This window comes from Melozone crissalis, unplaced genomic scaffold, assembly GCF_028551555.1.
Source record: "Melozone crissalis strain CALT ecotype California unplaced genomic scaffold, PUWL_Pcris_2 ptg000027l_1, whole genome shotgun sequence".
Lineage (NCBI taxonomy): Eukaryota > Metazoa > Chordata > Aves > Passeriformes > Passerellidae > Melozone > Melozone crissalis.
Window position 1 is genome coordinate 29,805,121 of NW_026535805.1, and position 24,382 is coordinate 29,829,502.

General features: G+C 41.3%; 1 protein-coding gene across 4 annotated transcripts in view; it reads right to left on the bottom strand.

Annotated features, from left to right (window-relative positions):
• The window catches only part of LOC128938944 (SAM and SH3 domain-containing protein 1-like), a 521,617-nt gene that overhangs the window by 16,471 nt on the left and 480,764 nt on the right, over positions 1-24,382 (bottom strand). For 3 of the 4 annotated variants that reach the window (XM_054279600.1, XM_054279599.1, XM_054279601.1), the window contains exons 7-10: positions 23,791-23,903; positions 22,115-22,216; positions 7,901-8,033; positions 3,019-3,854 (exon numbers count right to left, since the gene is read on the bottom strand). In XM_054279600.1, coding sequence (XP_054135575.1) covers positions 3,019-3,854; positions 7,901-8,033; positions 22,115-22,216; positions 23,791-23,903 — 1,184 coding nt within the window. The remainder of the gene's footprint in view (positions 1-3,018; positions 3,855-7,900; positions 8,034-22,114; positions 22,217-23,790; positions 23,904-24,382) is intronic. The other variant, XM_054279603.1, reaches the window with a different exon arrangement.

Below are 24,382 nucleotides of genomic sequence, written 5' to 3' on the forward strand. Positions count from 1 at the left end.
TTAGTCACTTTCAGTTTTTTTTTAAAGAGGTAATAAAACCTGACCAATGAACAACCAGCTGCACAGTACTCAAGTAACTGGCCTTGGCACAAGTCTCATGGGGCAATGCAGGGAAATGAAGGTATGGCCATTACAATAAACTCGCACAACTTCAGCTCTGGGCTCTGAGTGTGGCTTTGAAGACAGGCAGATGCCTGCTGTAAGAATTATTTTCAGAGTCAGAGCTGAGATAAACAGGAGGCAGAAAATCAACGCTTGTGAACTAAAAGTTCTTAGGGTCTGAACTACCCAACAGAGTAACTTCAAGGACCCTTTAAGAATCAATTAGGTATTGATTAGGTATTGGCTCAGACCTACAAAGGATTGAGTCAGTGAAAACCCACCACCTGAGAAGCACCAGCTCACTTAATCTATTAGGAAGAAGCAAGCTATATAAACTGTGACACTTAAGAAACAATTATAAGAATTCATTATTTTAAAGTAAACACTCTTTCTGTTCACCACTTAGAAGCTTTTAAAAGGTCTTAATAGCTTTTAAAAGGTTTTATTTATAGCTTCTTGCTGCTACACCCAGCAATCTTGGATGACAGTTTTTATACCTACTACAACTCTAGTGGAACTCCAAGCCAGCTTTGTCTAGGCCCCACAACATTAAAGAAAATGTTGTGATGTAGAATTTTTCTAAGTGGTTTTTTTTTTTTTCCAGAAGGTAATGTGACTATGGCATGGGTTTTAAAAATTGTTTTTAGAAAACATTAGAGACCAACCACAAGTAGTGAGATCAGTTTCTAAAGCACAGCATGTTTAGCTAGGAGTAATTTGGTCCTTCTGTGAAGAACCATTATAACTAATCCTACAGCGTATGGTAATCCCATCAATGAAGAGAGGACGTCTGGAACTGCTCTGAGCAACTTGTCTGTCAAACCAGCCAGAGCTCCTCCTAAAGAAGTCTTCTTGGAGAGCAAGACAACTGTTGGCTAAAAACTTCTGAGTAAATGCACCTTATTAAGGATAATTGATGTTTCACTATGGACCTGCCCATACATGTAAAATTTAACTTCCATCTTCAGATTCCAGTAGGGACCCTGGCAATCCTGCAGCAAACAAAAGGTCTGTGGATAAGGAGACGGATATTCAATGGAATGGCCATGCAATCAAAAGTATTATTCTTCTGGGAGAAAAGAAAAACTGATGCCATTTGAAAATTTCATGCATGTCCAGGCCACTGAAACAAATATAAATGACAAAAATGAATGGCAAGGCAAGACAGAGTGACCAATTCCACTGAATACAGAGGCATTGCAGTTTCCCTGAGGTTGCAGCAAACAAAAACTAAGCGTTTCTAGGAAGGAGCAGCATTAGTTGAAGCTTGTCAGCTATTTGCATTTTTAGGAAGTGCACTGAAAAAGTTAGTAAGGGCAGCAGGTCTCCAACATTTATCCCATTCACACAAGGCTGGAGAAGCAGCTGACTGAGAAGTTCCTCAACAACAAAAAAGCACTGTCCATTTCTTTAACTGTATCTCTGTGATTAAGCAAAGGTCAGTGCAGATAGTTTTCATAATGAAATTATTATGGTGAGACAAGACTAACTTATTAGAAGAACCAAAGAGTTGTTTCTGTCATCTGTATTTACCAAGACAGTTTTAGAGGGTATTTTTCATTATAGGGCATCTCTAGAACATCTCAAGTATGCTTTTTGGTTTAAGATAACCTTATTATTCAACCCACAGAAGGATGAGCAAGGTTTCTCCTAAAACTGCAATATCCTTACATGAAAACAACATCATCTGAGTACAATGTCTATAGCAATAGAAAGTATCCTGCGAGAGGCAGGGTAAGCAGTCAATGCAGAAGGAACAGTAAAGCTGCCAAGAGAGAATGTTCATGGTGTTGGATAGAAAAAACCTCCCTGTATTTTGTGGTCAAAGAGCAAAAAGTGAACCATGAGGACTTGGTCACCTCCCATAGGCTATTCAAGGAGACCACAGCTGTCACTCTTGTACCTTATATCAGAAGAAATTAAGCAGAGACATCTCAAAAAAAAAATCTGTTATTTAAGAGGAAAAGCTGTTTCTACTGTATTGTTCACTGGAATATCTTGCTTAATGTTATGGGTGCACTGCTGTTTCCATCCACTAAAGTAGGGAACGTTGTCAACTACACAACAGACTAGCTGGCTCAGCTTTGGAGATCTGGCACCAAAGGCAAGTTCCTAGGAAACTCAGAATCATGGTTAATGGAACTGTCAAAACTGGGTCATATACTCAAAAAGCAGCTTTGGATCCCTCTGGAGTGTTCAAATCACTTACATTTCTCACTGTAAGCACAATTTCCTCTTTTGGCCACCCCTTGATCCCTTTCTGTAATGCTCTGAGGGAAGGTACCACCTTCATTCCATGCTAGAAAGAAGCAGCAGCAGTGACAATTCTGGTGGTGGTGAGCAGCAAGCAGGAGGGCAGTAACTACCTAATGCCAAATTCTCTATCTTTCTGCAGTTGTGTATGTAAGGGAGAATACTGACTGGGCGAGTGAACTGATGAGATGCAATCTGAGAAGGGAAGGGCCAATTTAAGGCAATGACAGCTGAAGAGAAATAGAGCTCAGTTAAGTAACAATACTCTATTACTCTGAAAACTTTGTTCATCTCTTGGTACCCCTTGAAGAGAATACTGACTTCCAAAGCATCACAAAGAACATATTTGTAGCATCTCAAACCTTCTCTGTTCACTGGTGATCTCTACTTCTGCACTAGGTGAATTAAAAAAGCAGAATTTTGTCATATTTGCTCTCTCTCACTGAGTTATTCTGTACACACAGAAATGGCAGAATCAACAAAATTCATCTCTGACAAGATTTTATCAAGCTCTTCCCTTATACCTGCATTACAGTGCTTAACAGTTTCTAATGGCAAAGAAAGCAGAAGCACTGAATTTTAGTTAAAAGTACAAAGCAGAAAGTGTTCACTGCAACCTCACAGAAACTGGAAGACCACCTTCATGGCAACTCTTTGACTCACAGACTTTTGGTGGATTCTCAAGAGAACCCTTTTAGTACAGCGATCCACTGTGGCAGCCCACTTCCTCTTGGCCTCCTCATCCTCCTCCAGCAGGCATCTCCTCAGGTCCTGCTTGTCGGCCTTGCTCAGGGTCCTGTCAGTAACGGGACGCACCAGCTGTGAGAGGTTGAGGTGACTGTACAGGCTTCTCTCCACCACATAGGTGATATTGAACTCGCTGACAGAGGTGCGCCCTCGTAGCCTTCTGTTTGGGAAGCCACAACCTCCACCCCCTTTCGTTTTGTGCCGCAGCAATTGCAGGTCGCAAGCTGTGGGGGATGCTCCTTTCCTAGCAGGGCGCTGGCAAAGAAAAGCTCTGGAACAGGAATAGTTAGTATCCATTTTCTTCAATCGGATCTGCTTCCTTACACTCTGAATCTCCTCCAGGGACACCAGAAGATGGTGCTTGTGCCTGTTGCTGTCATAAAAGCAAATGCTTTCTGTACTTACCCCATGGCTCAGCGAGCCGAGGCTCTTCTTCATTTCCCCATCTGTCAAGGAGCGGCAAACTTTCTGGGACTTCTCCTCTTCTGGGTAAGAGAAAAATGTCCCCAGTTTCTTGGGAGGCTTGATAAGGCCACGACTATCAGTTTTGCTGAAGGTCTTCACCAGCTTCCGGTTAGCTCCCCACGTATCAAGACTGCTGGATGAGGGAGAAGTAGTGAGTGAGTCCGAGTCGTCCTCTGGCTGCTTTTCGCAGGAGCTGTCAAAGTAGAATTGCTTCTTGTGAACTCCAGAGTAAAGTGCTGATCTGTCATCCAGTATAGGAGAGTTGTCAAGTGGGTGCTCTTCTACACCTGCAGGGGACAAAAGCAGCACAATGATTGTCATTGTTCATAATTCTCTAAGAGGTTTCCCTGTGGAGTCTTACTGTATTTATTCAAGATATCAACCACTTAAATTGGAAGAACACTATTTTTGAAGTAAATTACTCAGAAGTTATTTTTGAGTGGATAAACTTGAAGCAGCTCCTTCCATTTGTAAAGTGAGAATGTGGGATTAGTTAATAGCCAGAAGACAACATCCTGTAAGTAAACTCATCATTATTTTAAGTTTCTCTCTTTCATCTGCAGCTAAGACCACAGATGTTCCAACTAACAATCCCTTAAAAGCTGGAGCTGGGATCTGTTTCTCTTGTTTTTCTTCTGTTACTTGCATACGATGCTCAGCTCTAGTGAGCTTACAAAAAGTCAGAAGTACACCCAGGTATTAAAACCCAAATAAGTACCTCTCAGGTCCAGTTTTCCCATACCTAGTTCTCCTGTGGCTGCAGAAAGGAGTATTTTTCACAGAAAGTTATGGAGCTGAACTCCAGGATGAAATTTATTGTTCTGGGGTTTTGATGGGGGAAGTTTTAATCACACAGAATTTATTTAGCAGATGCAAAAACAAAGAAGTAGGTCAAGCTGCAGATGTGCCAACTTCAACAGTGTCCTGGTAATGAAAGAAACACTTAGTTTTCACCAAATTTTTCCAGAAAATATTTCACAGGAATATTTTGCAACATAAGTACTGGACATGGGCAGATAGTCAGGTTTCCTTTTTGGAATGGAGAGAAGAAAATAAAGGACTTCAAACTGCAACTCCTTTTAACATTTATCATATAAGAAACTTTTCTCTGGTGTTTTCTTTTGAGCAAAGTATAGGCACAGGTTTTAGATGCAGTAACAAGGTTAGAGTAAAAAAAAGTACACATCCTCCTCTGTCTCCCTGACAAATTCCACAGCATTCCTAGCTTTGTATCAGACACACATACACACACAAATGTAGCTGTAGTCATTTCTTGCCAAAATAAATGTCTTAATGACAAAACTTTGCCTTCATCTTTGATTGCTTCCACAGTCTTACAGCAGAGTAAAATTTGAACTGTTACCAAAATACCTACAATTTACTAAACAGGCTCATTCAGTAACAAGGGACACCTTTCACAATGACAGATTAGCAGCCCTGTATGGGATTCCTGCCTCACCTTCAGTTCACCCTGTTGGCAAAACATTTCTAAAATATATTTGTTGAAACCTAAGATGTTATTTTACTATGATAAGGATCATCATGACATTGAAGAGATAGTGGATCACATCTGGCATGCAACTTTCACTCTTTAGAAATTTATTGGGGTAGGTCTATAGATTGGAGACTTGTTTTGACACTACTTTCCCTGGACTGTCCAGCTTGTGCTTCTCCCCCTCTACATCTTAATTTGAACAGAAAATAGACTTTCTCCTGGGACTGAGTATGTACTGATAAACAATTTTAGTCCACTAAGTAAATATATTTTTAAACAGCTTGTAAAATATGCATTGTGTGTCAACACTGTAACAGATGTTATTTGGAGTGAGTCCATGACACAAAGCCATAATGACACAGATGTAGATGTGATGCATTTTTAAGTGCTATATAAGAATGGTGCCCAGGAATTAGGAAGTTTCAGTTATTTGGCTCACTAAGGAGCAGATTAAGACAAAATACATATGGATTCAGATACTGGCAAATTCTAGTGAGTATCAGCTCGGCCAAATGTGCATTCATTGTGATAACACAGTCAGCAATAGAAATGTGGGAGCAGAATCTGAGATTAGTGTGCTTTTCTTTAAAATCTACAGGAGCTCATAAGGGAAATTCAGCAAAGTTGTTATTTGTGAAGACATTTGAGTAGGATTTTGCAGGATCTTTCTTCCAGGAAACTGCGTGTCAGTTTTCAAAATAAGTCTACTCTTATACTATACTAAAGTCTGTTGAACAGTAATGAATTCGTTTAAATTTTAATGACGTTACTCAATCAAATATTATAGCCAACTCCCCAAAACCTAGTAACCTATGATTTCACATTACTTCATATGCATTACACAGATTCAACGAACCATAGCAAACAGCTCAAAAATCAATCCAGTCAACTGCAGGTAACTTAGAAGGCCAGACAGCAATCTCAAACCTGACCACCCTATTTTTTGTCATCTTGCATAGCCTGTCAAAGGGCTCTCTGACATATCTAATTGGGAATACAGACCTCCATTATGGGAGATTGGGTAAATTAAAAGCACTTTTAATTTACCACATGAAAATTTGTGTGTTGAATTTCCTGACAGAAAAGTCACAGATATCTACTGCTAAGGCCTGGCTACTTAAGGTGCCTTCCAGTTATACATAAGTTATAATATATATAATATATAATCCGTGTTGTTATTTAGCACTAATTGGTCCTGCTATCAAGTTTTTTAAGAGTAAATCTACAATGAAACTCCAGAATGATAGATAAAGTACAAACTCAGAGCTACAGATAATTTAATCAGAGAAGCCTAGAGCTAGAGAAGACAGACAGCAGATGGGAAAAGAAGGAAGGAGAACAAACTTTTTAAAATACAGTTGCTAGTTCAATGCTTTTTCTGCAGGCGTAGGGGTGGAAAAACTCTAAGGAAATAAAAGTCCTGGAAGAAGTGGCACACTTAAGTGAGACTGAGAGTTGAGAAAGGAAATAAGGAGGTAAAACACTCCAAGAGAGGATACAGAGAGCAAGGCAGATAAGTAATATGCTGAAGAAAAAGTCTGGTCCAACTGCAGCAAGGCATCTGCATGCCCAGCAGTCCCTGAGCTGCCTGCTCCTATGTCTGCTTACATCCCTGGAGCCTCCTCCTGATTGCTCCCTCCAGCTTTTCCCAGATCCCTGGGGAGAGAAGGAGGAGGTAGGACAGGCTTCTCTGAAGGCTGTATTTCCCCAGAGCAGTGGAAAACCAGTCCTATTTTGTTTGTCCCATCTCAAAATCCTCATCTTTGTTTCCAAGCTATCTGGGCTTTATGTTCACCATATGAAGTGATAAAACCTTTCCAGACAGAGACAGCTGTCCATTCCAGAGCTCTAGACAGGCTGTGCCTTCCACACTAGCCAGTAACACCAACCATAATGTAAGAGAGGCAGGCTAGATCACAGATCTGCCAGCAGCTTCCTGCCACATACGCAAGATGCACGTGTTCTCCTTAAATGCACTAGGGAAGAATCATCATGCTGCTCAGCTCACTGCAGAGCTGAGGGGAATTGACATATGATGCCAGGAAGGCCACCAACATGGAGGGGTGCCCACAATTCCAGGGAGGACTCAAGCATAGCTGTGCAGAGAGGCTCCTGAGGATCAGGCTCCATTAATCTGAGTGCTCACACATGCATACAGGTCATCCGGAGTTAATTCTGCAGCATTGTGTTCCCAGGGCCTGAACTCTGCTTCCCTTTCCCCACCCTTCTCCTCCTCCCTTCTCTCCCCCTTTCTGTAGGGAGCAGGGCTCATTTAGATGCCAAATTGCAGACAGAAACCCCTGGAAGTAGAAGCCACAATGCAGCCTCTATCCACAAGAATGTCTGATAGAGGTTCTGTATATTTGCCACAGGGTGATGCCATGTGGTTCAACTGGACCACTAGCCAGCTGCTGCCCTCCCAAAATGAGCAGGAGCTTCACCTGTGTGCCACCCAGGGCCTGGGAGGAGGGAGCAGTGTGGTAATAGCTCCACTTACCTCCTTGCTGAGCTTGTGGGGCAGCTGGCCGGGATTGCTCCCAGGCTCGTTCCCTCCCCAGCATGGGGCATAAAACAAGCCAACTTCTGATCTCTTAATGAGGGGCTCTCCAGCGCTGCTCTGAGAATACCAGATCAGCAGTAACCACATTCTAGGCTGTCACTTTCCTCCTTCTAAAGCCTAAAAATTCAGTAACTTAAGGCATGCACAATAGACAAGGCAGTTGTTCCTACCATCCCTTAAGAATACTCCACCCCTCCCTCCCCCAACCCTCCACTTTCTGTCCCCTGTCAACAGAAACATGAATTCACACAAACAGTTTTAACCATGTTGATTTTTACCTTCTGTGCTGGGTTTTTTCATTTCTTCAACTCTTATGAGTTTCTTCCTGACTCTGCGAGTAGAATTCACCAGCTTGTGCAACCTCTTAAACTTCACCGACTCCTCTGTTTCATCATCGGATTGTTCTCTTGACTGGCAAAGAAACAAAGGGAATATTAATAAAGCAGCAGTTCCATGGCTTGCTCCTTCAAGTCAAGTTAACCCAGCTCATCTGCTGCGCTGTGTCAATGCAGCTCTGTAACTGGTGTTATATTTTCAGCTTGGGTCAGACAGAAACATTTAAATTACTGAGAGTTTTCTTTCTTTCTTTTTTTTTCGTTTTCTTTTTCTGAAAGCATGACATACCATTTTGATTTCTAAATCTGTGCAACGTAAGATCCTAGGCACCGAAATGCATTCCTGCCCTTGTCTTTCTTCATATGCATTGTGTAATAACTACTTCCACGTCCTCTTCCAGTATGTTTCAGGCAGGGCTCTTTTCCAGGGTTCTTCTTACCATACCAGTTATGCTCCCGTGGTTTAGTCAGTCCCTGGTCTGTCTGGCATCTCAGAACTTGCTATTTAAACCTGGTTATAAACAGCTTTTCCAAACTGAAGCTGTCACTGACGACTTCTCTTTTTTTCCCTCCCAGTCTTCCCAGAAAATCAAAAACAGCAGCACAAGAAAGGGATGGGAAGGAAAGGAAGGAGGAGACCTCATCTGCCTCACTCACTGACTGCCACAGCTACAGAATCTTCACTTTCTCCTCCCTGTTCCTTACACTCCTCCTTAAGGCTCTTGAGGCTCGAGTTAAGATGGACAGAGCATTCCTCCAGCACTGACCAAGGGAAAACTCTGACCTTTTCAGATATACAGTTCAGTCCATATTCCCCAGCATCCCGTTTCGTTTTGCATCTGATCCAGTATGCTCAGTTCCAGCTGTTTTCCCTCAAGTATCAAACATTACAGAGACAAAAAAAAATTCCCTTCTCTCCAGCAGCAGTGACACAACAAGCTGAAACAATCCATTCCTTGTGAACGAGAAGACAACTTCGATTTTTCGAGCCAGATCCAATGTTCAACGTGCTACTTCCTCTGTTTTAATCAGTTCAGAATGTGGAAGGCGGTGGGGGGAAGGGCAGGGAAGGGAGAGGAGAGGAGGCCAGCAGGGCTCTCGGGCTTGGCCAGGATAGCCCTGGCATCCTGCGCCGCTGCACATTCCTGCGCACAGCACAGGCTCCAGCTGGAGTGCGGTATGGATCGTATACCTTACTTTGTTTGCACTCACAGTCCCAGCCAATTCACAGCATTCCTAATGGCCAGCTCTAAAAACCCTCATGCAACTTCCTGTCAGTGAAGCTATCTGGGTTTCCACAGTGTGCTCATCCTTTTTTCTCTTTCTCCTTAATTAAACTTTTAAAAATAAAGATCCCCAAGAGATGCAAGCCAAGTAAAAATAAGCAAACAATAAAAAAGCCATTCCCTTCTCTTCCCAGCAAAAATTCTGTCTGCTTATCTGGAGGATGAATAAGAGAGGCCAAATATAAAAATGCTTTCTACTTTTTAGTGCACTTAAATACCAGGATGAGGTGCTAAGCGCAGATGCCATGGGGCAGGACACCAATTAGCAGCTGCACTGGAATGCTTCCAAAGGCACACGCAGTGCCTGACAGAGCCAGGGCAGTTCTGAAAGCCTACCTCCCAGGCATGCATCTCACAAGGGCCCCAGAACCACACCAGAGCAAACTTCAACAAATTTCTGCAAGGGCACTGTCCATTACCAGCTTCCCACGAACTTTGCATTACTCCAAAATAAGGAAGAATACCAAACTGACCACATATGGCAGTAGGAATTGTCAATACATCATCCAAGAATTGCACAAATGTGTTTACTGTGGTTACAGACTGGCTAGGTAATTAATAAACTTCCTTCGGGAAAAATAGGACTGTAAAGAGTACCCGGGTTGTTTACATGAAGTAAATTAAGCAACTCCATGAGCATTAATTCCAAGATTATGCCTAGGACAACTTAGTGATATGTCAAACAAGACAGACACATTTAGAGAAAATGATGAATGGATTATTGACTGTAATCAAGAAGTTCAGTCACAACTTCTTGGGCCATTAAGTGCATCCTGGCAAGCAACCATCATGCACATTCTGCACTCAATACATGTTTATATTAAATGCAATTATTCTAGGGGGTTGCTTTCCATCATTACTTTTTGTACACCCTCAGTTTGCAAGACTACTGCTTTTGAAACTGTAAGCTCTGTAAGACTTTGAGAACAGCTCACACCTGATCCTCCCACCCAGGATTTCATTGAAGAATAAACAGCTAGTCCTGCTTTGCAGCACTGATATCTATCTGATAAGGAACTGTGCCCCCTCAGGGTTATGAAGGTTCAACAACAGCAACAACAAAGAAAGAGCTTTTAAAACATCTGACACTTGCATTCACAAGTACCACAGCAAGAGCAAGTGTCAAAACAGCTTCAGCGCAAGGTACTGACATCAAACCCGAGTAGGTGGTGCAGAGGATGCTCACCATACTTCAAAATAAATAAAGTCCAATCACAATTAGGTGCCAGCTGCTTCTCCCCAGTGCTTCAGGACTCCTAGCACCCTTTAGAGCTGGGGTCTTCCACAAGCAGCAACAGATCTTTTCTATCCCTTGTGCTTCGCAGGTAGGTGAGAACAGGTTATGCTTTATGGATAGATAAAAGACAGTCTCCCTCCAGAATCCTACTTCCTATCATACCAGGTAGCATGTGACAGAGAAATCTTCTATAGTGAAAAAGGATTGACAATAATTTTATGCAAAAAGGCCTAAAAATTGTGACTGCACCAGTGGTGCTGCTCGGGAAACTTTATTGTCAAATAACGCCAATTCCTTGAAAATGAATTCATTTTCAAAAGGGTTACTCTTCACTTCCTGTTTTTGAATCAACTTTTTAAGAAAGGCCTTGGAATTATCAAAAGTTTCCACTTTGGCACATGGGAAACAGAGCTTAATTTTCCAGCTCAATCGCTCAAGCAATGCTTTGTTTTTCAGCTAATATTAAAGAGAGAACAGAAATGTAAAGCATTCAGGCCATAACTGAGATATTTGGAAATCATTGAACTTCCCCAACACACTCTACCCTCCCCTCTTTCATGGTGACTGAACTGCTTTTTTTGGTAGCTTTCCCTGACTTCAGATGGGAAATTATCCCAGTGTCCCCAAAGCATGGTAGCCTGGGCAAATGGCTTCCTGGGCAGCTCTAGCAGGAAGGCCTTGGCAGAGGGCTTGGATGTAGCCAGTTGCCAGCCCCCTCTTGCTCTCTTCCCCTCCACAGGCACTCCAGCGTGCTGTGACCCTGCAGAAGGGTAGACATGGTCTGTTACGGAGGGGATGGGTCTGCAAGATGCTCAGCCACAGACAGGCTCTCTGGCACTGGAGGAATCCATGCTGAGCTCTGTCCACCAATGCCTCCTGGCCCTGGCACATGGCTCTTCCACCAGGCCACGCCTCGGTGTCCCTAATGTGCCGATAAAACAGCCAGAGCCCCTCCAGCTCCCTGTCCCCCCGTGCACAGCCAAGGTACGCCTCTCCCTGTGCCCTCAAGGGGACAACAAACAGATTTGCAGCACTGCAAATAGGAACAACTTAACTTCCATCTCCTCTGCTCCAAATTTTTCCATCCGAAAGCCCATATGGCTCAACTTTTAATTACTTTGGCTAATGCTGTATGTAGTAATTCTGTGGTGAATGCTTAAGTGTTTCATTTCTGGTTTCCAGGGCAACATTACATCAGATTGCAGACAGCTGGCTCCACAGCCCTAAACCATAGCGAATTGGCCAAAGCCGAGGCACAGCGCTGCGCTGGTTGAAGGGAGCGCAGGGCTCGGCCGGGCTGCCGGGGACGCGGCGCAGCCCGCGGGGCCCCTTGGCGGGGCTGGCCGGGCGGAGCCGCCCTCCCCGCGCCTTGGAGCAAGTGCATCCCGCATCTGCGATGCTCTCACGGCGCGGAAACCCGCCAGCTCGCACAGCTTGGCTGCACGAACGAGCGAAGGACTGCAGGGAAACGGGGAATATATTAACAGCATCTGGAAATACCAAGAACTGCATGCAGAGGACTGCAGGCACCACGTACCACACGGCTGGAAAACTACAGAGAGGCCACGGCCCATACCCACTGCTCAGCCTTTCACTGCAAACAAATGTGGTCACAAACAATGAAGATGCTCTCAAATCCCCTCTGCCACCTCTCGCCTCCCTTCACCTTGGAAAACTCCCAACTTGTGCACCCCCAAAGGCCACGCTTTGCATCACCTCATATGTAAGATCAAAGTGAAGAGCTTTACGTTCAGGAACAAATAGGAAACTAGCACACATACTCTGACATTCTTGGAGCTCTTACAGTTCTGCTCCTGGCACCCTTCTTGCTTTCTCTCCTGCTTTTCTCACGCAGGCTCTTTGCTGCTGCTTGCTTGGGAGGCAGGACACACGCCTTGCTCTGCTGCTCTCTAGCAGCCAGCCCATTTCACACGCCACAGAAATAACAATCTTAACCTCACTCTTCGAATTAGTCCTTCACAGAGAGAAAGGGAGAGTGAGAGAGAGAGAACTAACATTTATTAGTGTTCTTGGAATTAAATGGCAAAATGTAAACCAGAAGTAAGTAGCTGGCTTTCGACAGGACTGTGTTTACAAACACTTCAGGGTTATAGCACAGCCCTTAAAAAACAGGCAAAGCTTGGTAGCCATGTCCCAATAAAAATGTGTAAGAAACACTAGGACAACATCCAGTTAAAGCTATCAAAACTGATTAATTTGCTTCAGCTCCAGAAAAAACCCAAACATATATGACTTTTACATAAGCCATGTAAATCCATTTAGAGAGATGTTAAAATTTTACAGTTCACTTTATGCCCAGTAACAATTCAGTCCCAAACTGAAATCTCTAGGAAACCTTCCATCTAAGAAAAAAGAAAATCTTTTAATACCTGCATAAACTTAAGCTGCAGTTCTTCTTCGCTATCAGACAATTCTCGTTCAGCAAAGTGGGGCAAAAATCCACATTTAGATTCAGAGACACATTACATCCCCCAGCCCTGGCTAGCTCACCTCAGAAGTAAAAGCTCTACAGTAAATGTGGTTTTAAAAGAGACTTTGCTGTTCCCTTTAGGAGATGTAGCTACACGTGGCCTTTCTTCTTTCTAACAGGCTTTCCATCTGCCAAAAATCCCAACCATTCTAACTTTAAAAAGTTTTTCATTAAGGATGCCTGGATAAAGTCAGAGACAGGAAAATAGAACAGAAAAGAACTTAAAAGCCCAAGGAAAGGAAAAGGAAAGCTGAGAAAAGCTATGCATGCTGCGCTGTGCCTAAGAATAACCACAAAAGCCTTTTCTCTTTCTCCCTCTCTGAAACAGGAGGCACATCCTCTCCACATCATGCTGCATGCTCAGTCACTTACCAGCTTCGGCATTTATAGGCCTAAAGCTCAGTTTCGAGTATTTTCCCCCGAGTCCTCAACCGCTGTCAGCTTTGTAACCCTAAAATTTAGGAGCAGACACTTCTTCTTAAGTATTGAATTTGCTCTGAATCCTGCACACAAAATGCCTCTTCTCTCGAATTACATTATCAGACACCAAACTGGCTCTGATTCCAGTGCTGAATATGTAAAGAAGAAGAAAGCGTGATGCTGGACTCAATTAGCTGTTTTCTGCTCACTGATTGATTCCCCCCGTTACTCGCTAGCTGCATAACTTGCAAGAAAGGCATAAGTCATCAGCTCTAAGCAAATCTTCTATTCACCACAAGGAAAAAAGGGAGTGTTGTACATGGCAAACAATCCCTGTTTTCACTGACGAAGGCTTGCTGACCTCTTGCTGGCCTCCAGTTCCTTAATTACTGTCTATGGAATTTCAGTGAAAGAAAAAAATATAGAGAATCTCTGCAAAGCCAGGACGAAGAGTGACCCTCAAACACCACCACTAGAGTGGAGGCTGTGTCTATAGGAAATGTAACTTAAACCCTTTACCAGGCTTTTTTTATTTTCTCTTTTTTAATTCTTTTGACAAAAACCCCTGGAGAATTTCCCTTTATAAAGGGCTAATTTGAAAGGAAAATAAACCTTGCTTAAGTGTTTTTTAACTTGGTGAACTTAGATACTTTTTTTTGATCTTTCCCCTCAGTTTCAGTGCTAGAAAAGAACATAAATAAGAACTGGAAAGAGAAATGCAGGTCCGGAAGTGGTGGCTTTATGAAGTATTGTAGTGTGACTTTAAAGTTCTCTGCCTAGGCTGGGCTCTGATCTCCCTTCTTAAGGAACAGACTCTGAGATGCTCAAATAACTTGGCATGCCTTTAACCAACCACACCTTATCCCAAACCTCACAAAAATCCAGAATTTGGACATTTCTTCTCGGAGCACATGAAAACAAGGACCAAGACTGCTGTTTATTGGGAACACTGCTATCCAGGGGTGGAAAGCAGTAGCAGCATAGGCATACCACAACAGCACTCTCTTTAAGCCAGGGAAGATTCTCCTTTATCAGGACCACACTATAATGGGCCTGTTTATCTGGATTTACTGCAAATTAATCATACTGTGAAATCATAGCTGGACTAAATATCTATTTCCTTTGATGGCTGGTTAATTTTAATGAGCCCCCCCAGTCAAATAGCCTTTTTCAATTTCTCAAATAACTTTTTTAGTAGTGACTGTACGCAGCTTTTCTACTCCTGAGTGGTCATGTAAACTAGATTGACTAGTGTGCTGTAGCTGGGTTCTTACCCTTGAATTACTTCAGCCCCAAAACTCTGATGTAAAGCCCTATGGAAAATTCTAAGCTTCAGATAAAACCAGCTAGTGTTCTCCAGTTTCAATAACATACAAGCCCACATCAAGTGAAACATGACAGCAACTTCCTTGAAATGTATCCCAGATTCCCTTAAAAGTTCATGGCCATGAGTGAAACTGATTTAAGTTTGGGGCTTTGCAACTTGAGTTTTAAAGGCTTTGGGTTTCATTAAGAAAGCTTCACAGACCTCTAATCCTTGCAGAGGCTGTTTAAGAAAACTGCATGAAACTAAGATGTGATAATCTGTATCATATCCTGAAGTTACAAATAACAGCCTCCAAAACTTTAAAGAAAATTAAAAGAGTTCATCAATATATTTTTTTCCAAGAACATGAATTGCAAGGGCTGTGCAAGTCTAGAATGTGCAGTGTCAGACCCCCTAGGTAACCACGTCTGGGTTTGGTCTGTGATTACTTATAAGAAAATCAAAGGAGCATCCAACGGCTACTTTGGTGAGAGATATATTACACATTAGCTGGTGACGACACTGCTTGCTGAAATTAGTGGGAAATACTTGTCATAAGTAACCAGAGCATAAAAGTTTAATTCTCCCAGGAGGTCTGCCTTGATACAAGAATAGCTGCTTAGGCAAATTCCTAGCTGTTAACTGTTTCCAGGTTTTAGTTTAATTTTGAGAAGCACATTGCTGACATTAGTATCTGCAAGCCAGACACATTTTCTCATGGCAAAGCGCTTCTCTCACTGGTTAGCATAATTAAATTTAATGAAATTACAACTGTACTCATGTACCACTTGTCATAGGTATATGTAGCAGAATGAAACTCTGTATTACATTATTTTGTACCAGTTACAATCCAACATTCTTTTCCAATTGTCCTGCAGACTCCTCTATACATGGAATCAAAAGTCTTTAACAAGACTCTCTCAACTGAATCTTATGTTTTGGCAGGGCTAAGAAGATTCAGGGAGAATTCCTATACTTGGCATAGGCTGTACTATTAATGAATGGAGTACTCCACTGGTGCTGGAAATTCAACTCTTGACATCTTGGAAAACCAAGGGTGAAACAGCAATACATGAAACACGGCAAAATTTGTATCAGAATTTTGTATCAGAAACCTTAAATCAATCACGCTGTTAATGTTACCATCCAAAGCAGGAGGAAGGAAACACCAGCACTGAGGAAGGGGCACAAGTGGCAACCAATGAGAGGGCAATTAAAATTTTCTGTTGTACCACAAGGAAAGTTTATTCAGCCTGTGTCTGCCAAATAGGGCAGTGAAACACATGGGGTTTGAAATTCCTAATTTTTGAACTGAGCAAAGCCTTGTTCTAATTTAATAGGCTTGGGGGCAGGGAAACCACATAATGGATTATAGCATCTCCTGCTGGCTGATGCATGGAGGACAGGAAAAAACTGGTACCACCCCTCACCCTCTAGGTATTAAGCAGAAAAAATAGGCAGCTGCCAAAAGCCAAGAAATGTATAAAAAAGTGAGCTAGTATGTTAAAATGAATATTAAATTAATTTGCCTTCCCATCTTCCATCCTCTTCAAACACATGGCCAAACATTTTGCAATAAAGTAATCCAACAGGGCTTGTCTGAATGCATGCAAACAGAAGTGGTTATGAACACGCCCAACTGCAGCCACTGCTTGGGTGTTACTGTAAGCTCTGAGTCATGACAGAAGGCAGATTTTTCTCAGAGACTTTACAACAGACTAACTACAGGAGAAACTCCTGCTGGCAGCGAGCAGGAGGTTTACTTGGGCTACATTCCTGCCAGCTGCTCAGTACAATCCTGTGGTGACAATGTCTAGCCCTGCTAGAGACACAAACCTAGCCCAGCTGTATCTGATAACAACATGGGTGGCTCCTGCAGGGTAAATAATGCTTAAAGACATGACACAGTTTTATTCTGAATAATTTGCAGCTGTTTCTCCTGCAAATTCTGAAGTGTTCTGGAAAATTTCAGAAAAAATAGGTAAGAAACTCCATAAGAGTGTTCTACAAAACCAAATACAAACACATCAACGGTCTCATGCTTTGCTATCATCACTCCCCAGCATTAACCTTACTTTCAGTTGTGCCATGGGAACTGTAATGACGATTTCCATTTCTCTCATGAAGGTTTTTGTATCACTGTACCCATGAGAATTCCTGCTCTTATGCATAGATAAGAGGAAAGATCATAACAAAATATGCTGTAATTCTTCTGCTACCAGCTTTCATCCAGAGGTGCTCGACACTGTCCCTGTGATCAGTTGAAAAGGAGGGCAGCCAATACCTCCCAGGACAGGTCCCTGTGACAGGCACATAGTGTGGGAACTCACCATTACCATTTTGAAGCACGTCTTATTATAGGTTCTTTTTCATCATAACTGTTACTAAGCACTAACAGTATTACAGGAATTTGGGTAGTAACAATAAATACGCCGCCCAATAGAATGAGGCACATCAGTGCCTTTCAGGAAATCTTAACAGAAATTGGGTCACTAGATTCTTTGGAGCAAAGATGAAAGCTCTGCATTCATTCACAGCCACACTCAGCAGCAGCTCCCCCCTGTTACTTGAAAGAGCATGCAGGGCCTGGAGGCAGCAACAAGTTCTCCAAGAAGAGCTAAAACACAGAAAAATCTTCTTCTACCCTTTAGCCTTTTAATGGAAAAGAAACCTTACCAAAAATGGTGAGTCCTGGGATAACAGCAAAACCAGGGCTAACACTTCAAAATATTCACATTGCTTCAAATTAAATAGTACTGACTAAAGTAAAACAAACCTCATCACACCCTACTCTCTAAGATACCCAATGCTGATTCCCAATATTCATTGACTCTGAGCTGATTTAAAACAAATTAAACTGAAAATACCAAAAGAATAGCTTTTTTCTGTTTATGATAACAGTCCTGTATTATGAGCAATACTAATGTTAAACAATGGTTAAAATTTTTAAGGATCCATCTGTACTATGAATAAAAATCAGTTAAAAAATATCTGCATTTAGAAAGCATCCACATACTGAAATACAGTATAACCCTGAGTAATGTGGATTTGCTGTAATTATGCTTAGATTACTCTTGAGGTAATTGGTGCTACAGAAGTTACACTTTCATTATTTCTTTTCTTCCTATTCTTCACACTCACCAAACCCAGTAATGACTGTCATGAGTCAGAGATAATTATATCAGACTTATTTGTCAGAGTCAGGTTTGTACCGTGGGTAACACAATCCTGATTCAACAGCTTCAGCATCTCTGAGACTGAAATGAATACAGCTCAAAGTCCATTCTCATCTGTTACTCTGCCTTTGATGCCTGTAGCAGACAGAAACTCAATTCTGCACAGCCTTTCAACTTTTATCCATATTTAACCACTTGCTAAAAAAAAAAAAAGAAAGTAGAGGAGCAACAAATTATTGTCTCAGTTCAGCTAGAGCTATTGCTGTGTGGACTCCATGGACTGCCATCTGTTAAAAAATGGATCTATAGAAGACAGAAAAGAGAGGCAACACAGGCGGGAATTGTACCCAGCATCAGCCTCACGGCAGCTGCAGATGTGCACAGCACACTTACAGGTCTGCACCACTACTGCCACTCTCCTCAGAGAAACCAAATGGGGTGCCAGTTTCCTACTGGTAAGGTAATGATCCTGGGAACACAAGTGTTGGGAGGGCAGGGATGTAAAACAGCACTGCAGGCCTCCCCACTGCCTATGTGTGGGCTATATTATTGAAGGGAAATGCTGCTTTTGTTCTCTCCACTCATAAATATTATGGCCTCTCTCCTGAGGCTGCTAAGGCACAGCTGGTAGGTGGGGTGATGTCAGACAAGCATGGCACAGCTCACTGTGGCACCTTTCCAATGAAGGCCAGCTACACTACCTTGAACTTCCCTGGATGGGTGAGCATTACCCGCTGATCGAAACCAAAATACAGAAGATGAGACCAACAAACCAGTTTGGTTCAGAGATAATTACAACTTCATTCAACTTGCATCTACAGAAACTGTCAGTGAACTTAATTAGTGGTTTGTGTCAGTGTCAGCGCGCATATGATACACACTTCCGTCAAGCTCCCTGGTGCTTCATCTTCCATTTCCCCTGGCATGAAACATGGCAAGTGGTACAATTCGTGGTCTTTAGCAGAGGGCACAGGAAAGAAACTGACTGCCGCACTGAATATACTGACTTCTCCTCATGCATGGGCTGCTGCCATACCAGCAAGGGCTCTGAGGATGATGCAGCCCTATTTTAGATGAACTGAGAATGTCAGCCCCTAAAAGTTATCAAATGATCTTCTATCTTTAGGAAGCATAAAAGGCACCTCAGTGTAAAGAAAGAATGTGATACAATTTAAAGTCCTCTCTTTCCCTGGACTTTCTGACTCCCGAGGACAAATAGGGCCTTATCTACAATCCAGAAAGAGATCCATTTGTAATCTGCACCTGCTTTACATCCCAATGCTTGGCACAAGGCAATGAAAGCTTGTCTACTGTTAATGTGAACTGCCTTCATTGCAACAGAGATGAAACGTAAATATTCAGAAATAAATTTGTAAGAAAATCATGAGGCTTTTTATAGCTTTGATACATCTGACTGAAAAGAAAAACAGTTTCAACTGCATGCCCACATTAGCAAATAAAGAACACACATATTTTGTTGTGAAACAGGGGGACCACAGTAGTGAGACTGAAAGCTACTAATTATTCCATAGTGGCAAAGAACCAGGTCACCTACTGGCTTGGGAAGGCTTTGTTTGTTTATTTGTTTCTTAAGAACAAACAAACAGGACATACAATCAAGAGCACAGCAATGACATTGGGCTGCCTGCCTTGGGTTGCTGACCTTTCTACTCCTCACTCCTTTGTGGTTCATCTTTAGGGTTTAGTTTTGTTAAGGGTATGAAACACAAGTTTCCATTTCCTGGTAGAGTAATTTAAAAGAGGAGAACCTGGAAAATAGAATCCTCAAATCAATCTTGAAAACGAGAATCTTTAAATCAACACCAGTTATGGTAGTCATAAACATGATAGCTATAAAAGCTTTTTTTAAAAAGTGGTCGTTTCCTAAAAAGGAAAAGGATAACTTATGATATATGCACTTTAGATATTATTTGTAGGCTGTGGGCACAGCTGACTTGAAAGGAAAGGATGACTTAAAACCTTAGAACCCTCCAGACATTCTGCCTTCATTTTTAGATTCTCTCATTGCTTAGATTCCAACTTGTTTTTGTTTTGTTTACAAAATGATCACATTGTTTCATTAAAAACTGCCTAGTAACAACTTGGCTGTGAGACTGAAAAATAAATAAATAACTTTAAAAAGCAAACCGAATCAGAAGAATCATTGCCCAAGGACTTCAAATTCAAACGAGAAATGTTTAGCTCAGGGACTTGTATTTTCAATTTCTTTCCTAGTGTAAGTATACAGCAGTGGGCTACCTAAAAGTGTATTTTTAATGTATGGAAGACCATCTGTGCTTCATGGCCTATATAAAATGAATGGGGAAATTTTAAGTTGAGGTTCCAAATATGCAGAATACAAATCACACAAATGGCACTGAAGCTCAAACCAAAACTCTTTCCCAAAATAATTTGGGAAAGACAGGGCTTGAAAACAGAATCATCTTTGCATGTCTCAAAAGCTGCTCATTTCAGATTAGTAGAGAGGCCTTTGGCAAAAAAGTACGAGTGAACACATATCCTATCTCTAGACATATCTGATACTTTTCTTCGTTTGTTTTTCCCTTTTGTCAATTACAGTTTCAAGTCTTTCACACCAGTTAGCCTCAGTTTCATTCTTGTCCATGAAAAAAAAAGGTCAGGCTGAGTTTTGTTCTAACATGTACTTTCATTTCTGCAGATGATCCTGTTTCCTTGAAGGCAAGCAGTTTCACAGCTTCTGTTAAAGTCAACGAGGACAAAAATCAGGAGTGAGGGCAAAAGTCTTGAGAATTATCTACAGTGATTGAATAGAAATCCCTGTAGATAATTACTGAAGTTAGCAGAAATTTGGTTCAAATCCTACCAGAACATCAGAGAGAGGCAACCAAGCGGTTGGCTCTAAGTGCAAAGATGGCTTAGGAAAATAACTTTAGAGAAAAGGTGCCAGGGCATTCCATTAGGGCAGAAATACTGAATCATGTTCAGTCCTCAAGAGATATACACAGCTTTCAGTAATTCAACACAAGCGCAAACCACTATCAAAAGATTTAAGAGAAATTCATTATCCTTCTGAGATTTGACCATGGTAAATGAGAGTTTTGAGGGGCTTATGCTATAGGTACCCTGGACAAGAGCCTGAAAAGAAGGGAAGGTTCAAGCTATAAATACTAATGAGGAAAGATCAGACATCTTTCAGTTGGCTAAACAATCAGCTCAGGAGAGTCAGGATCCTTCCTTCTCTATTCTTTGCACATTTTTGATATATCAGAACAGAGTATAAGGCAACATCAGTTCCCCTCTGCTCCAATGTAACTAAAGATGGGCATATTTTTTTGAACACAAACAACAAAATCTTTCTCTACCACCAAATATGTTAAACATCTCATAAAATGGCATTGCATTCCTTTTTTCATTGAGGAAGGAGGAGCTAACTGGCTGCTGCAGTTAGCAGGAAATTCCATTGACAATAAAATAAATAAATCAACCAATCATCTCAAAAGCCTATGATTCAATTATATGGGTTACAAAGAGCTTGAATTTGACAGTCGAATGTGTTCTTCTCTAAGATTTATCTGTGAACTTCCAATTAGAGAACTGAAGTGGAATAAACTACTCAGTGAAAATGAAGATATCCGGAAGGAAAAAATAATTAATTCAGTATGGCATAACACAAAGACTGTCTGGTGCCCATAAAAACAACAGAAGTTAACCAGTTCAGAAGCAAAAAAAAAAGGGAGGAAAGCTGCTTTACTGTTTATGGATCTGACAAAAGCCACAAACTCTGGGCTGTGAGTTTGCAAATGCAGAGACAGAAGTGTTTGAAGGCAGAAGGCAGCTAGGATTTAGCCAGTTCCTCATCTAGAATGTATCAACAAGGGCTAGAAAAGCCTGAGAAATTCTACTGATGAATCAACAACTTCCCTCTAAATGACCTAAAAGCTATTTTCTGTGGGTTTTGAAACGAGGGGGATTTTTGCCTGGGACAACTTGTGTTTCAACACCTCAGTGACAGAGGAGTGAGATTTAAAAAGAAAAAAGAGATATTATACAATAAGACTGTTGAAGTCTATGACAATAGATTTTGAAGATTTCAAACGCAAGTTAAAGATTCTTAGCACACAGAAGAGAGCATCACAAGGTCAGTGATACATTTGCTGTTAAGGAAATTGCCAGGTAAATCAGGATATTTCAGTACTGCAATGAAAGAATTTAAATATTAAATGACCCTAGTGGGGTATATCACAATGACAGGTACTTACATTACAATTGGAAGACCCATCAAGTGTCGAGTAAGAGCCATCAGGCCATTCTGTAGCATCTACAGCACTTGATTGCCTGTGCTGGGCTTCATACTCTTTCAGCTGAAATTTGAAAAGACAGAAAGAACATTTTCCAGTGACAAGAAGAGATCAATCTTCATTAAAATACCAAGAGTTAATGTAATTTCATTCTTTCCCCCTGTATCATTGTGGATCTGGGAAAATCTGAATTTTTCCACTACACATCTCACTCATTCAAAATAAATTGTCCAAAAATCGGAAATAAGAAAAATGAGTTGCTGGGGTTTTTTTCTTAGAAGGAAATGACCTGTAAATACTGAAATTTGATGACCTATTGTTGGTAAAACATAAATTATATGTCCCCATCTCAGTGGACAGACTAAATCACAATGACCTGCCAATTTCCTTCATAAAGAAAATGATCTGCATTAAAGACTAGGAGCCATTCTTTGTAAGAAAAAAAAAAGAAATCTCTCCCATTGTCCAATAAAAGGCTTCAGACAAAACCATTACTAGAGGAGTCGAAGTGTTGTAAGGATAAGAACTGATATTTTAAAAAATAAGGCTGTTGCTAGTAGCTCAGACCACTAGAGGGAAACTCTACCAGTCCATAGATGAACTATCAGATTAGGTACAACCCTTTCACCCCACAAAACTTTAACAGCAGAGAAGAAGAACTATTCCTGATATTCCAACACAGTAATTTTAAAGTCTTGCAATTTTCAGTATATGATTTCCAGCTAAGCGATATTTTATTCAGACAATAACATAAATTTATATTTTACAATAATCTATTTCACAATGTAGTATGTCAGTAAAGATATTTATCTGACTGCCAACCAATCTAAATGATGTTTTCTCCAATGGAGCCCATACAGAACATCCTGTGTTCCATGACAGTATTTTACACAAAGGTTGTGTTGAAACTTAAATCCTCTTTTGGTTCCTGAGCAATTAAAACCTTGGCCCTATTGCTGCACAAATGCAATACTTTATAGCTCTTTTTCTTGTGGTTTATTAACATTTAGAGTTTGTAAAGAAACACTTGTGACAGCCACCCCACTTATAAAAAATATCTGTGTTTTACATCTGACATAATGACATATGTAAAAAATGGGTGAAGATGTTTTCTTGAATGTTATATAAGCAAAAAAAAATCTCCTTTTTGGCTAAGAAATAGGCATAAAAATTTTACCTTAAAGGAAAATAGTAAGAAATATATATGTTCTCTATTGAGTAAGGCAAGTTCAGCAAAACCTGAAGCATTTCTGTTGGTACTTAAACCTATGAACATAATAAGTAAGAGCTAGTACAAGTCAGAGAGATTCTTCTCCCTCACTTTAGACAGCTGCAATGAAAAAGTCTACACTTAATCTTTTCTCTGATTAGTACTTTTATTGTTAATGGAGAGAAGCAATGCTTTTAGGACTCAATATACCACGTACTGGCTATCAATTTCTGGTTGAGTGAAATCTCACTTTTCTCAATAAACAAAGGAATTCCTACCTAATTTATGCTACCTATTGCAATGGGGCAAACAGGCAGGCCTTCTCCACCTTCTCCTATGTTTTGTGAACGAAATAAAACTCCAGATTGATACATCCTACTCTCTAAAACATGTCTGTCAAGGAGACTGAAGCATGCACATATCATACCCTAGCAAGTGCTTCCTCAATGGTGATCATCTTCTCTTTCACCATCATCATCAGCTGGATCCGTTCCTCATCACTCATTGTGATCTCGCTGGCCACATAACCAACATCTTCTCCTGCACAAAAAAAGCACAAATATTGTAAGAATTAATGCACAGGGCAGGGTACATTGAAACTGGATTTTACCCAGTGCTCTAAAATCTTGTTGTCACGTGGATCTGGCAGACCAGAAAAGCACCCTCCCTAGAGCAGGCTGATGGTATGTTTTCAATAGACTGACTGATTCCGAAGTAACTGAGCAATAAAAGGAAGCAATTTAGAACTAAAAAACAAAGTCTACTTTGATACTGAAAGCAAGGACGCAAAGGAGAAATAAAAACTGACCGTCATCACGTGGCTATTGACCCTGAAAGACAAGAATTAAAGGAGGAGGTGCTAATGCTGGAAAAGTCAAGCACTCAGCCCTGAGGATTACTGGAATCAGCTGCCAGAACTTGCCTGTTCAGGAATGTTGAGCTGGGCCCTTGCAGCTCTCTGCTGTGGACTGGCCACTGCTTGTGATCTATCCAGACTAGCTAATCACCTACTAATCTGG